We start from the raw sequence: 15138 nt of genomic DNA, 5'->3' as shown, positions 1-15138 counted from the left end.
TCTGTGTAGGTAGAAGGCATTTATTTCTCTTTGATGGTGTCTAGAAGTCCATTTGCTGAGACTGGCTTCATGGGTATGGTTTCATTCCAGTGACTTTTCTCACCTGGTTTGAGGGCAACTTACCTTATGTGATGGCAGGTGCAGAGTTAGGTATTTAACATATATGCCAGTATTTCTTTTAACAAACTGAAAATAGGAGTTATCGCTATGTCACAGCTGAGCACTGGAACCTGCCTTCCATCGTCACTGTTGTGCCTGCTTCTCCACACAGTTACACCAAGCACACCATACCTTCTCTGCCTTTCCATGGGTTACCCTCTGCCTGGATCGGGGCACCTCCCTGTTCCAGCTCTCCTTCTGCAAGGATATAGGGGATCCTGTAAAGACTTTGCACTTGCATCCAATCATACCGATTCAGATCTTGCTCACTGTTGAATTCCCACCATCCAGGAGAGTGGTGGGTGGATTACAAGTGCTCCATAACTATTTGCTGAATGACTGAATGAGTGTTGAAGACTTATGGAAACACAAAGGGTAAAAACACCAGTGATTCTATTCACATTTTCCTCCACATTTGGGACGTGAGTTGGGTTATGAAGGAAACAGCTTATCTGCTTAACAAAAAGGAAGCCCAGAAAGGTACCAACAGACACTGTCCTGTTTTGGAGATACAGTTGCTGTTCAGTCTCATGTGGGCTGTCACATACAATGGCAGAAGTGCAGGGCAGCAGGTGTGGGGTGGGGATAGCCCTGCCCCTCCCTGTATCTCTGGCTGATATGGTTCTGGGAGGTTCCAGTGTGTTGATTTCACACCAGCCAGGACAGCAGGGAATGCAGGCCAAAGACCTTGCTTTAGATGAGATGACTCACTTCTGGGACCGGCGGGCTGCTTTGTTACCGGCTTCCCAGAAAGCCAAGTTCACATCTCAGTTCATTAACAAGCGCTCTGCTCGAGGAAACCACAGCTTCACGTCAATGAGGAGGAGGGGAAAAAAAAAGGTGAGCAAAGATTATCGCTTGGTTTCCTTCTACTCAGAAACTAGATGAGCCCTGCTCACGATGTGCAAGTGGTTCCTTTAATCGACAGGAAAAGGACAATTTCTCAGCAACCCACAGGAGCTGGAGGGCAGGAAGAGAGCGTGGGAACGGCCACGCGAGGATATCATTTCCACGGCATCTGGACGCTCAGTCCGGATCCATTCTGTCTTTAGGGCCTGGGCAAGCCCCAGCAAAGGCTAAGCGAGTTCACACTTGTGTTTGCCTGTCGTCTGCTGGGAAAGGAGAGCTATTGAAACTCTGTGATCTAAGTGTATCACACAGGGCTATTTTTTTTAAGTGGCCTCTGCCAAGCAGAGGTTGCCCTGGGAACTGCCTATCCCTGTTCAAAGCCAAGGTCTTGCCTAACTCCAGCTTCCCTGTTTCTGCAGTGCGGAGCAAACTCCCTTTGGTGGTCACTGTCAGTGGTTTCTTCCGCCTGTCTCATCATCTGCAGGTTGGGGACTCTGTTTACCATAAGACAAAGGCGATGCCTGCTAGCAGAGTGGAGCCAGCAGTTTCTCCTTAATGAGTCCAGGAGCGTTTTATTTTGCTGTGCCTTTGATGATGTTGTGAGAATCACTGATAAGTGGTCCCTCATTATCTAGGCCTTTCTCACCACTCTTCAAGGGAACACAGCCTCAGTGTGCATGGTTGCTTGGATGGTGTTTTCCTTGAAGGGTGAAGAACTACGCCCACCGCCTCACAGGGTCTGCTGGGGTTTAAACGGACATCTCTGCATCCCTGAAAACTGCTACTATTTTATTTTTTTGGCAGGCAGAGTGGACAGTGAGAGAGAGAGAGACAGAGAGAAAGGTTTTCCTTTTGCCGTTGGTTCACCCTCCAATGGCCACCGCGGCCGGCGCACTGCGCTGATCCGAAGGCAGGAGCCAGGTGCTTATCCTGGTCTCCCATGGGGTGCAGGGCCCAAGCACTTGGGCCATCCTCCACTGTACTCCCTGGCCACAGCAGAGAGCTGGCCTGGAAGAGGGGCAACCGGGACAGAATCCGGCGCCCCGACCAGGACTAGAACCCTGTGTGCCGGCGCCGCAGGCGGAGGATTAGCCTATTGAGGCACAGCGCCTGCCCCTGAAAATTGTTACTTAAGGGGAGCTAACAGCCGTGTGGCTTCTGTCCCGGATTTCTGCTCCTTGCCTATATGAACCTTACTTCTCAGTGGGCTTAGGGTGTCTTACAAGAAATGGAAAAGGCCTGCCCTATTTAAAACACAAATGCCAGGGGGCTTTCTCCTCCCCGGGTGCTGACACGGAATCCTCATCCCTGGCATCCACTTAGGAAGGATGTCCTGTCTCTGGTTCCCCTGGCCCAGGGGCACCCAATAGGAAGGCCAAACCCTATGGATTGGTGAAGAATGCTGGGACCTGGTGGGAGCTAAAACTGGGGACAAGTGGGCCCTGAGAGGAATTACCTCTGCTTTCCTGAGGACCTAGACGAAGTTGAAACTTCGGGAGAGAATAGATGGCACCAGGGTTAATGTCTTCAGGCTGCTCCCCTGGCTGGATGCCCTGGTGCTGAGGGGCGGAGCAGGTGCACTCTCCACAGTCCACTTCCCATGCTGGGGCACAGGCCTAGATGATGAAAGCTAAGAGGACGTTTCAAAAAGTTCATGGGAAGTCAAATCAAAAGAGAAGCTTATTTTGGTACAAAGAAATTTGAAATCCATGCATATAAGGGACTTCAATGACTCATAGAAAATGCACATTATGAAAAAACTGCACAGATTTCAAAAAAAATTTTGTATCTAAATAAATTTGTCTTTTAATTCCATTTTTTCCCCATGAATTTTTGTAATATCAAATACATGGGGGTAAATATTACTATTCCAGGGCCGGCATTGTGGCATAGTGGGTAAAGCCACTTAAGGGTGCCAGTTAGAGTCCTGGCTACTCCACTTCCAATCCGGCTCCCTGCTAATGTGTGTGAAAGTCCACAGAAGATGAGCTCAGCGCTTGGCTCACTACCACCCATGTGGGAGACCCTGATGAAGCTCCTGGCTTTGGCCTGACTCAGCCGTGGCTGTTGTGGCCATTTGGGGGGTGAACCAGCAGATGTAAGATTCTCTCTCTCTCTCTCCTTCCCTCTCTGTAACTCTGCCTTTCAAATAAACAAATAAATCTTTTAAAAAACTAGCATCCCATAGCTTATCTGTAGACAGCCAACTAAGCCACTACAGAATGAAGGGTGACTCAGGCATCACTGACCATGATCTGGGTGTGGATGAGGGACTGACTACAATCTTCCAAAAGTTCTCACTTCTTTTGGACACTAAGTGACTTGGATACAACCATGCAGTGCTTTGCTGTATTTCAGAAGATTTCAAGAGATGCACGTATAAGATTGCAGAATGTACTATAATTGCTATCTTTCAGTTAGCTACACATAATTGTTGTGATGAGATTAAAAGGAGCCACAAAAAATAAGGACTTTTAAGAGCTCAGACATGGCATTTTAAATTCTGTGAAGCTGGCCCCACAGAGTTCATGGAGGAGGGGTGAAGCGTGCACACAGGGATGGCCCTTAGACTCCTTCCCCTACACCCACCTGCCAAGATTCTATTTATTTTTCTTCACCAAACCAAAATCCACTGTTCAGGAATTGTGACAAATACCACATTTCCTTTGAGACAGACAACAAACTTTCCCGGTCTGACAGTTCAACGCGGAGTTTCCGGTGGAACATGGTTACTGTGGTTTTGCCACATCAAGGACACCAGCTCTTGGAGTTAGGGGGGCCACTACACAGGCCAGACTTGGGGTTCTCCCCCACTGCCAGCTCAGTCTGCTCTGGAAATCACGGGGCTGAATGTGTCCTCCAAACACCATGTGTGGGAGACGGTGTCCCCACGTTCATCTGCGGATGGTGTTCACAGGTGGGCTCTTGGGGGCGATTGGTATGTGGAAGCCGGAAGTGGGATCACTTGTGGATTCATGGGTTGAGCTTCTGAGGAAGTGGCTTTGTGAGCAAAGCAGCCGTGTCTGGCAGGTTTGCTCTGTCTCGCCAAAGATGCTCCCTGCCCCATCAGCGCCTAGCAGGACAGCCTCCCATGAAGCCCAGCGCACACTGGTGCTGTGCTACTGGACTTGGAGCTTCCAGAAATGGGAGCCAAATAAACTTCTGTTCTCTACCAGTCACCCAGGCTCAGATAGTCTGGCACAGACACAGGAAATGGACCAAGGAACAAAGCAAAGCAAAAACCACCCAGGTCCTGGTTTGCAAAGTCCATGTTAAGCCCCGCTTCTTGCACTTGTGTGCCCACTGACTTCTTAGCCTTTGCTCCCACGCCCTGTGCATGGTGTGGAGTGAATTCCAACTGTGAGGAAGAGAGCTGATGCATTTAGCTAAACAGTGAAAGGAAATGCGTTTAAGGAGACTTAAGAGTAATACCTATATTTCATAATTTTTCACTGAAAGTTTAAAATCTCAAAGCAGAGACAGACAGAGAGAGAGAGAGAGAGAGAGAGAGAGAGAGAGAGAGATCTTAAGAGACAAAAGAGAGAGATGGAAAGTCCTAAGGTAGAAAAGTAGTAATGGAACACATAAAGAATGGAAATGTTTCTAAGCAAATAATCTGTAAGCTGACTCCCAGTCTGGGCAGTTCTGATAAGAAAAGATATAAGAAACATAAAATTTCTGAATTTGAAAGATAGAAAAAAAGTCTGTAAGGTTCCATAAACATCTAGGCTGGTCTACCAGAAAAGTTCATTGCTTTGAAATGACCACACATACACACACCCAAACAACAACAAAATGCACACACACATACACACACACACCCCACTGGCATCAGATTTGTCACCTAGAACCCCGGATTGTATAAGACAGAGGAGTAACTTCTGCAGGGACTGAAAGACAAGAAGTAGGTGAGAATCCTTGAGGAAGGAGAAGCATATTATCAAGGGAAACACCATCCTAGTCTAGAACAAAATGAACTACAGCAGAGAACCTCAGATGTGGGGGCGACGCAGAGGCAAGAAATAGGGGGTGTGGCACAGGGCTGAGGAGGGGGAGAGGAGGTTGGGGGGAGGCAGGGAACGCGCCACGCCGGGTCCCTGGGGGTGGGGGAGAATGGCGGGAAAGACAGGGTCCTGAATGATGAGAGCTGCATTTTTATTTTCACAAGAGGAGAGCAGTGCAGGCTTCATTATAACCAACAGCACAAGGGCAGTGGTGATTTAAGAAACGGAAAATAAACTAGGGATTCCAAAGTGAAATAATGCAATTGAATTGGATGCTTTTGCAAACTCTAAGGTTCAATCACTGTGTTGCAAACTTTATTGTGGATCTGTCATTTTCTAGCTGATTTACTAAATGGATGAAGATTACATGACTGAACACACACACAGTCCTGTGTCCCCTGACAGCAGGGATGAGGTCTGAGACACGCACAGCAAGGTGATTCTGTCATCGCGTGACCATCACAGTGGGCACTTACACAAACTAAGACAGCTCTGATGAAGTGAGGCAACAGAGTTTTATGGGACCACTGTGGTACTCATGGCCCATCTTTCCCTGATTTGTTATTATGTGCTACCTTACTGCAAACAGCAGCCTGACAATGTAACGTACACACACACCCATATCTCCACACATGTGGCACCTAGACAATGCATTCTGTGTCTTAAGTCATTTTTCAATGTTAACAAGTGGAAGATTACATTGCCTTAAGACTGTTAACCATTTTTTTTTGGTATGCTTGTGGTTTTCCCCTCGTGTTTTACTGTGGAATCTGAGCGAAACATTTTCCTATCTACTTTTCGGATGCTATAGAGAAAGGTAAAGGGAAACATGAATGAAGTAATGTACCCAGGAGGAATTCCTGCCACATACTAAGCACTCCGTACAAGGGGTTATTTTGAGAGATTCTTTGAGACAGCTCCTGTAGTTTCTCTGCCTGATGTAGGCACTGCACATAGCTTGATCACTTGCAGAGGCGGCAGGTGGGCCATCCTGCAGCCTGGACTGGACTCTGGGGGGGGCTCTCCAAGGATTCAATGTGATGTGGCCACCACATGGCACAGCCCAGAAGTTGACTTGTAGCAAAGCAAAATTCAAAAGCATTGATTTAAAAAATGCTCCATTGGGGCCGCAAGGTGGCACAGTGGGTTAAGCTGCTGCTTGGGACACTGGCAGCCCCTACTGTAGTGCAGGTTCAAGTCCTGGCTCTCCAGCTTCCAACCTGGCTGCCTGCTAACACACCTGGGAAGGCAGTAGAAGACGGCACAGTCACCTGGGCTCCTGCCACCCACATGGAAGAACACCTGGCTATAGCAGCCATTTAAGAATTGAATCATTGGATGAAGGTCTCTGTCTCTCCCTCTATCTCCCTTTCAATTAAAGAAACAAATATTTAAAACACATTAAAACGTTAGGCTTAGGGAACTTTCCCAGGGACAAAATCATTCCCTTCATTATTCTGCTGATGCCTTGGGTTTCAGGCCCCCAAATAGCCACGTGATTCTTGACTATGACACACGTGCTCTTAAGTCTGGTCACTGGAGACACAGGTCCTTACTTTTTGATCAATGTATTTGTTGTCCTCGATGGCTGACCGTTTGGGGTGATCGCAGGAGGAGGAGGAGGCCGAAGGGAGGATCCGGAAGAGGCAGCAGGTATCCTGTTGCTGGCGATCGATAAACTGCTTCATAAAGCTCTCCCTATGCGGATGAAGCACACACACATCAGGCATTATCAGTAACAGGCACCACACAGCGGCATCGCACAATGATGCCTCTGCTTTAGCTATGATACAGCAGCGACAAGAGATCACAGAGAAGATGCATTGTACTGAGAGTGGTGTTCACATCTGGCTACCAGAATGCTGAATTTCAAGGAAGCTTCCTGAGTCCTCAGTGACTCTCATTTAGACAAATAAATTGGTACCCCTACTGTAACTTCAATGCATTTTTTAATCTGGCTGTGGTAACAAGACACTTTTCCCCGTAAGAATCAAAAGAATTAGCTCCTCTCCAAATTTCCATTCATCATAAGACTCTGTGAGGGACCCTTTTATATTTCAAGGCATCTTAAAGTGAACTTCATCTGATCACTAAAGGATACTGAAAAGTCAAGTAACAGCCATTCAAATAACCAAATTCCATTACTTTTGCTTTTTAAAGAATCAGAAATGCAAGGATATAGCAATTTTAATTCAAATACTATGGCCCTGGATTCTGTTCTGCTTTGGTACCTCCTCCTAGAACTATTATAATTTAAAAATTTCATATTATGCTGACTCTATTTGTAGTTTGCTGAGTTACAAATAGAAGAATTTCCTATAATGCTTTAAAACGTCTTCTATGCGCTTGTATAACCAGAGGGCAAAGCTGTCGGAAAAACCCAACCAGTATGAGCAGAAATGCCAGGAGTCTTCTGTGAGATGTGGAAGGCCCATGTCTACTGGACCTGCTCATGGCTGCCTCAAAAAAACACTGGAGTAGCACAGAGACCTGGCAGGTGGTGATCTCCATCTCTGTATTTCCTGAAAAATGCGCCCTTGCACCCTCACATGGCCTCAGGCCAGAGGCTGACCCTGCTGGGGCATTCCTGTGGCAGGAGGCACCTCTGTCCCAAGGGTACCTAGGAAGTCAAGTTCCAGAGGAAGAGCATTGCAGGGAGAAGCCACCCCCAGGGAGCAGCCTTCTTGTGCTGCAAAATTGTCTCTACACGAAGGAACTGCTCCCATGGTTATTAAAAGAGAGGAAGAGAGAGTAGAAGTACAGGCAATACCTTCACAACGGAAACAAACCCACATGAGTTTGAAAAAAGGGCAGAATCATATTGGGATGCATAGTTTGCAATGCATTTCAGATATACAGCTAAAGAAAAACTTCAATACCTGATCTTAGGGACTGTAAAATCTGAAGGGAGCTTGGAGATTTTCACCATTTGCGGTCTGTTTGGAAATTTTTCAAAGATTCGCAGGCGCAAAGGGAGCTTCTCTTTGGTGTCTGCATTCGCTTCACTTTGCTTTAACTAAAGAAAAAACAAGAGTAAAAGGGAGAAACTACATTATCGCACAAGTGAGAAAACTCAAGCTTTAGAATTGAAGCGGACAGTGAGCAATTCCATAAAGGACCAGAGGAGGGCAGCAAAGGCCCACTAAGTACGCGTCTCCTGGTGCCACGTGTGCTTGCCGGGCAAAACTTGTGAGTTATGGGGAAACAAACACAAAACCAAAACTGCCCGAAAAATGAAACCAGGAGAGAACCAAAAGTTGTAATTTATTCTCAAATATAAATCTCTATCCATCCCACATATTACTCTGTATAGCTTACTATCACTTAATTTAACACTAAAACTGTTTTACACATATTTTTATGCTAGAACTAGAACTCCAAAGAATATCACATAAAAATGTAAGCTACAGTATCCTGCCAAGTGGTGATATTTAGAAAGAGTGACCAACCGCTACCAAGAAAACTGGTCGCGTGGTCTTGGTAGAGTCAAAAGAAAAGCTCAACACAGAAGCCATATATTAGGTCCATAAAGCAAGAGTGTTCTGTTTGGTTGTAAGGATGCCTGGGCATTGTGAACTTGAAATGCCAGGGAGATGTCTGTGAGAAATGGGAGGCAAGTGAGTGAACTCATTGCCTGACTGAGGATCGCGTATCGGCATTTCTGCAGACTGCCCCTCAGGGAAGCTGAGGTTCTGGAAGGCGGAATTCCTCCCACACTTTCTCACCCTGGCCTTCCCCCTTCCCATGTAGCCTCCCTTGCAGCCCCTCCTGAACTCTGCTCTGTGACCTCTCTCCAGGCCCCAAGCAGCCTCCCCACGCCTGCTCTGTCCCATCCTTCCATTTGCATCGCCAGCACTGATTCCCTTCCAGGAGCACCTGGAGTGCAGGCAGCCTTTTTGGGGGTATTAGGGAGGCAGGTGTCCAGGATCCTTAGCTTGGCTCATTATGCCCTTGTTGGGGAGGCTTTTATTTTAGAATTGCGATTTGTCCTGGGGTTGTGGAAAAATTTATCTGGGGAGCCAGAGAGCTTTGATCACAGGAAGAGAGGTAGCAGGCCTTCTCTGTGCAGAAGGCCATGAGCGCCCCACTGGGGGTATCCCAATCTCCATACAGTCCAGCTGGGCCGGGGGGTCATGGGGAGAGTATACACCTCGATTTCTGGGTTTCTCATCGGGCAGTAGAAATTGCTCTGACATTTTGTGCTGTATGACATGAATATTTTACAGTAGCCCTTTGCTGCCTTCATGAGATGGGCAGCCTCTGGCTTTCTTAGAGAATAATCTCATTTAGAGGAGGAAGCGCTCTGTTCACTGCCTTCCGCCCTCCCGGATGTGTGCACAATGGCCGTACCCCATTATCTGATGAGATTCAGGACAACGACCACGATCAAAACTTAGGTCCCAATGTCACAAAACCACTAGCTCCTCCAAGAGATGTGGCCATCAGAAAAATGACTTGACACACAAGCAGAGAGGTTTACGAGACTTTCCCTCTCAAAGCTCATTGATACAAGTACAACAATTTTTGGCAGTGGTAAGTAGAACATGCAGAAAAAGAAAAAAACCAGTTAACTTAAGGAACACTAGAAAATAAGGCAATTTGCTCTCTCAGGCCAAACCCAGCATGACAAGATCGAGCAGAAATAAGTATGTGTTAATTCACACATTTGTCCAGCCATTTGTTAACACATCGACACTGTCTTTTTTTTTTTTTTTTTTGACAGAGTTAGACAGTGAGAGTGAGAGGCAGAGAGAAAGGTCTTCCTTTTCCGTTGGCTCACCCCCCAAATGGCCGCTACGGCTGGTGTGCTGTGGCCAGCGTGCTGCGTGATCCGAAGCCAGGAGCCAGGTGCTTCCTCCTGGTCTCCCATGTGGGTGCAGGGCCCATCCTCCACTGCACTCCCGGGCCACAGCAGGGAGCTGGACTGGAAGAGGAGCAACCGGGACAGAATTCAGCACCCCAACTGGGACTAGAACCCGGGTGCCGGCGCTGCAGGTGGAGGATTAGCCAAGTGAGCCACGGCGCCAGGCAACACTGTCATTTATAAATCCAACCCCATACACCGGTTTCCAAGCTCAGTTCTGGGATAAAGAAAATAAGTCACCATATTGTATCCAAGTAGATGGTTCTAGAAACAGATGATGCTGCTAAAATACGATGCCTGCTCTGGCCGAGGCAGGAACAGAGTGCTTGGGAACACAGAGCAAGGGGCAAAGGGAGAAAACGAAGGCACAACTTCTCCAGGAGATTTCTGGAGCAGCTGTATGGCTACGCGTGGCTATGATAGTGATCTGAGGATTCTCGATGCGCCAGGACTGGCTCACAGATTTTATGAGAATCCCATGACTTCAGACAGACACCAAGGCCAGAGGTATATGCCTGAGTCGGGACAAGGCACAAAATGAGAAGACAGAGCTCTTTCCTGAGCACCTCTTGGCCCCCTGAGGGCCCATCTCCCAGCAGTGCCTGCCTCCCTAGGCCAAGACACCACCCAGGCTTCTGCACCTGTTACATTCTCCCCATCTGTTTGGGCACCTTCTGGTCTGTTCTGCATCCCATGTTGTTACAGCAATCCCACTTTCTGGAATAAAACCCTTCCGTGGCATGCTAATCCTCTTAAAATCTGAAATGGGCAGCCTGGACGCCATGGCCTGGTTGTGTCCAGCCTCAGCTTGCCAACACCTCCGCCATGCTCCAGTTCCTCTGCCTCAGGACCTTTGCACCTGCTATGCCCTCTGCTGGGGACCCTTCTCCTTCCCTCTTGAGCTTCACTAGCTTCTACTTGCTCTCCAGATTCCAGTTCCACCCACAACTCCTCAGAGCAGGTTTCTCTGAACAACAAGGTCTTCCTCTTACACGTTCATGACATGTGAGGGTGAACCATACCCTACCACTGTCTGTGTGGGTCAGAGCAGTGAGTGGGCAACTTCTTCAGCTCAACCTAACATAACTTGTATTAGATTCCTACAACTGCTGCAATGGATGACCACAAGATTTGCAGCTCAAAACTAGGGAAATGTGTTCTTGTAGCTTTCTGCAGGCTGGAAGTCCAAAGCCCAGGTGTCGGCAGAATCCCTCCGGGCCTCTTCCTGGCTCCTGGAGTCCCTGACTTGCAACTGTGTCTCTCTGACTCCATCTCCGTTTTGTGGCCTCTTCCCTGGGTGTTTCTGTGCCTTTGTAGCTGAATTTCTTCTCCTTTTTTTAATAAAGACGTCAATTATTGGATTTAGGACCTGTCCCCAACCCAGGATAATTAACTGGTCACCTCTGCAAAGATCTAATTTTCAAAAGTCTCTTGAGGAGGTTCTGGCTCATGAATTTGATGGGCTCTATCAATGCCATCACACACATCAGCATTTGAAATGATATGTCATGCGTCCCCTTCCCCTAAGACTAGACATCTCTGTGAGGATTGGGACTGTGTGGGATTTTATCCAACATCCCACAGCCAGTAGCTGGCACAATACTTCGAGTCAATACAAAGGAAGCTAAGAAAATATTTGTTGAGTCATTGTGTGACTCAGGTGGCCGAACTAAACTCTCCAGCAGACAACTGGAAAATTAAAGAGAATTTAGGAATAGCCTGAAAGGTGGAGAGAGAAGCATAAAACATCTGCTGACTGATGGCATAAGTGTTGGACGTGGACTTCTGGTGCTCAGACTCACAGGATGGAAAAATCAGACTCTTGCGACATCCTAACCTGAACCGACGTGTGTTGCTCATGAGCTGATGACTCGGCAGATTAAGTTGAGATGGTGTAAAATTTTGGAAAGGGACATTTCGGGATGTGGTAAATTGTATTTCATCAATTATCCTAGAATGTAATATCTAGCATACATAGGCTTAGCGATATTAAATAATCACCTTGTTTAAATGTGTTCAAAATTATATATTTTTAAATTTTTTTTAGAGAGCGAGAGAGAGATGAACAAATAAGCTCTCATGTGCTGATTCACACCCTAAATGTCCACACTAGGCAAGGGAGGCTGAGTGAGGCTAAAGCCAGAGGCTTGGAACTCATCTCGGTTTCCCATGCAGGTAGCAGACACTCAAGTCTCTGAGCCATCACCTGGTTTTTCAGGGTGTGCTTGAGCACGAAGCTGGACTGGGAGAAGCCTGCACTTGACCCCAGGTGTCAAATATGGGATGTGGGCAGCCCAAGGAGCATACTGGTGTGGGATACCTGTGTCACAGGTGGTGGCTTAACCCAGTGTGCCACAATGCTGACCCCAGGAGGGGCTTCCTACTGAACAGCAGTTCCTGAGTGCTCACAGAGAAGCAGCATCAAGTCACACATTCAGGGCCCTGCAAATCCTCCCTGCAGTACACACCTCCCCAAAATGAGTGATGCCCACGCTACAGCCAAGCCCTAGCATGCCCAGAGTAGCACTACTGGGAAGAGGACTAAACTGGAAACCATCCAAGCACAGTGGCTTATTTAAATATTCTTTATAGTAGCAGTGGTTTATTTAAAGATTCAAGTGAGTTAACTACAAGTCAACAAGGGATGCAGGTAAAATTCACAACATGGCTCCAAGTGGAGGAAGCTGCACAGAACACAATAGTACTGCAGCGTACCGGGAGGTTCCACTGATCTTAAGCAAAATGCACCAACACTGGTCTATGTGGCTGAGTCAGCCCAGGGCGGCCAAAGTGTGACAAGAGGCAGCTGCCAGTGCACAGTCAGTATGCCTTGGCCTGGGTGCTGGGTGTGTCATTTTGTCAGATTTCGGCAATAGGTGTTATGTTCAGAAAAGGGTTTTAAATGGGACCGATGACGCAGCTGAGCAACATCATTTAATTCTTACTCCATCACCATCGATCATCTTAACCTTGACCATTTCTCCTTGCCCAGCCCGTGATCCTGGCCAAGATACAAACAGTGGGAAAAGAAGAAAGGGGAACACGAGAGCTGGGCATGCATGTCTACAGGGTGGTGCAGGTGAGGAGGATGACAACGGCATAAATCAAAATGCTGCATGTACGTTAAGGCCAGTGTGAAGCTTCTTTAAAACGTAATAAATTGGGATCCGACCTTTCATTCAAAGTCTCTTCGTTCATGCATTGAAGCATGGATTTTTCCAAGATAAAATTTACATTGATACAAATAAGCGAGTCGTATGGACCATCAGAACTGGATATGAATTCAGATCATCATAATCTCTCCCACCAAAAGTAGACCTTCTAATATACGGTAATTATAATTGTAAATGTCCATTTTAAAATATTTCAAAGATCATGATTCTCGAAGGCAGAGAATCCTATGGTTTTATCCCTCACATCGAGAAGCCTGCTATAAAGAACAGTACAAAGGAAGGAATTTATCATGGCTTTACCTGAGCATGAAGCCTGTCTATAACTGGTAGATAAGATGATAGTTTTCTAACAGATTCACATGTGGAAAAAAAAATAAGCCACCCATTTGCAAAAAGAAAGGAATTGAGAATCAAAGAAACAAATTTCAAAGCTTGGACTTTGGAAACACATAAATCATCTGAGCCCAGTGCCAGTCTCTGGCTCCACATGTGCCTCGCGAAGATACCATGACACACGGGTGGCTGAAAGCTCACAGCTTTCCGCGTGCTTCTCAAGAGAGTTCGGGTGTAATTGCCCTGCGTGGTACATGCCCTGCTCTGCCTCATCGCTTACGTCTTCCCTATCTCAGCCGCTGCTTTCTTCTGTGAAATATTCAAACATCACGCCATCTCGCTCCCTTTCTGAACACTGTGACAAATAACTGAATTGAAGGATAACATTAACTACAAATTTTTTGTAATTTTTTGGTGTGCTTTCTCGAAAAGAAAACAATTTTAAAAGCATTCAGGCTTGGGTAAGAGTCTCATTTGAAATTCAAGTCCTTGCTAGCTTGAAAAATGTGTATAGCTTTGCAGGCTCCTGTAACTGGAGCATATTTGGATTGCACAGTACATGAAAAATGACCACAGTATGTTGGGTAAGAAAAGAGGACTTCTTTGTTATGTGGGGAAATTAAGGATGACTCCTCTTTGCTCCTCTTTTTAGATCTATACATGACACAGCAGCTGAGAACACAGAATCTCCCTAATGCCTAACTAGTGTTTTTCCAAGAACTTTCTTTTGCTAATTTATAGATGGGCTTTTGCAACCCGAATGGCACAGCTTGTGGATTAAAATAGATGGGCTATCTGGAATAATGATCAAACAGTTTTTAAACACCCCTGTGTTAATATAAAACCTCCATGTACAAACAGCCCGTCCTCACCAGCCTGTGATCCCACAGAGTCCTTCTGGTGACAGGGTAGGGGATGGGTTGCAGGGAGGGGCAAGCCTTCCCTTTTTTTGCTGTGGGAAGAGAGTGGTCAGCTCACGGGCCTGCACAAACAGCCCTGGACACCTTAAAAGAGTTTCCTTTGAGCAGTGCTTAATTCTCCCCACACCTTTTACAAAAATCTTTAATAAATCCAGGATTTCCAAAGCCAATGGCTTTGTCAATAGACACTTTACTCCAGCCATCCATGTAAATTGAAGAACTCATTTATTGTTTAGCCTCTGGGCCATAGAGGTCCCATTTTTATATGATGGCTGGCACCAGAAAATGTTCCAAGTAATTTCATAATCTTAGTTAGGGGTACATGGTCTTACCTTCTCTCCCTCTCTCAGCAGATTCTGATCTGCTACCCCTTTATCTGTAAGCCTGTACTAGTGTTCCTATCACCCATGTGAGAGTCCTGGCTTTCTTCCTAGCTCCAGGCTTCTGCCTTGGTCTGGTTCCAGCTGCTGTGTGCATTTGGGAGGGAACCAGTGGATGGGCGCTCTCTGTTGGAAGGGGCCATCACAGAGGCAAAATGGGTAAAGCCACTACCTGCAGTGCCAGCATCCCATATCGGTGCCAGTTCTAGTCCTGGCTGCTCCACTTTCGCTCCAGCTCTCTGTTATGGCCTAAGAAAGCAGAAGAAGATGGACCAACTCCTTGGGCCCCTGCATCCATGTGGGGGACCCAGAAGAAGCACCTGGCTCATGGCTTTGGAGTAGTTCAGCTCTGGCCATTATAGCCATTTGTGGAGTGAACCATCAGATGGATGACCTCTCTCTCCCTCTCTGCCTCTCTGTAACTTTGTTTTTCAGATAAATACATAAATCTTATAA

The 15138-nt window shown here is 46.8% G+C and overlaps 1 protein-coding gene across 2 annotated transcripts in view; it reads right to left on the bottom strand.

The window, feature by feature from the left end:
• NALCN (sodium leak channel, non-selective) overlaps positions 1 to 15138 on the bottom strand; it is a 375909-nt gene that overhangs the window by 80075 nt on the left and 280696 nt on the right. For both annotated transcript variants that reach the window (XM_062193965.1, XM_062193966.1), the window contains exons 16-17: positions 7892 to 8028; positions 6569 to 6710 (exon numbers count right to left, since the gene is read on the bottom strand). In XM_062193965.1, the coding sequence (XP_062049949.1) occupies positions 6569 to 6710; positions 7892 to 8028 (279 nt within the window). The remainder of the gene's footprint in view (positions 1 to 6568; positions 6711 to 7891; positions 8029 to 15138) is intronic.

This window comes from Lepus europaeus, chromosome 6 (assembly GCF_033115175.1).
Source record: "Lepus europaeus isolate LE1 chromosome 6, mLepTim1.pri, whole genome shotgun sequence".
Classification (NCBI taxonomy): Eukaryota; Metazoa; Chordata; class Mammalia; order Lagomorpha; family Leporidae; genus Lepus; species Lepus europaeus.
Note: the sequence above shows the minus strand (reverse complement) of the source record. Positions and strands in the feature narration are given on the sequence as shown.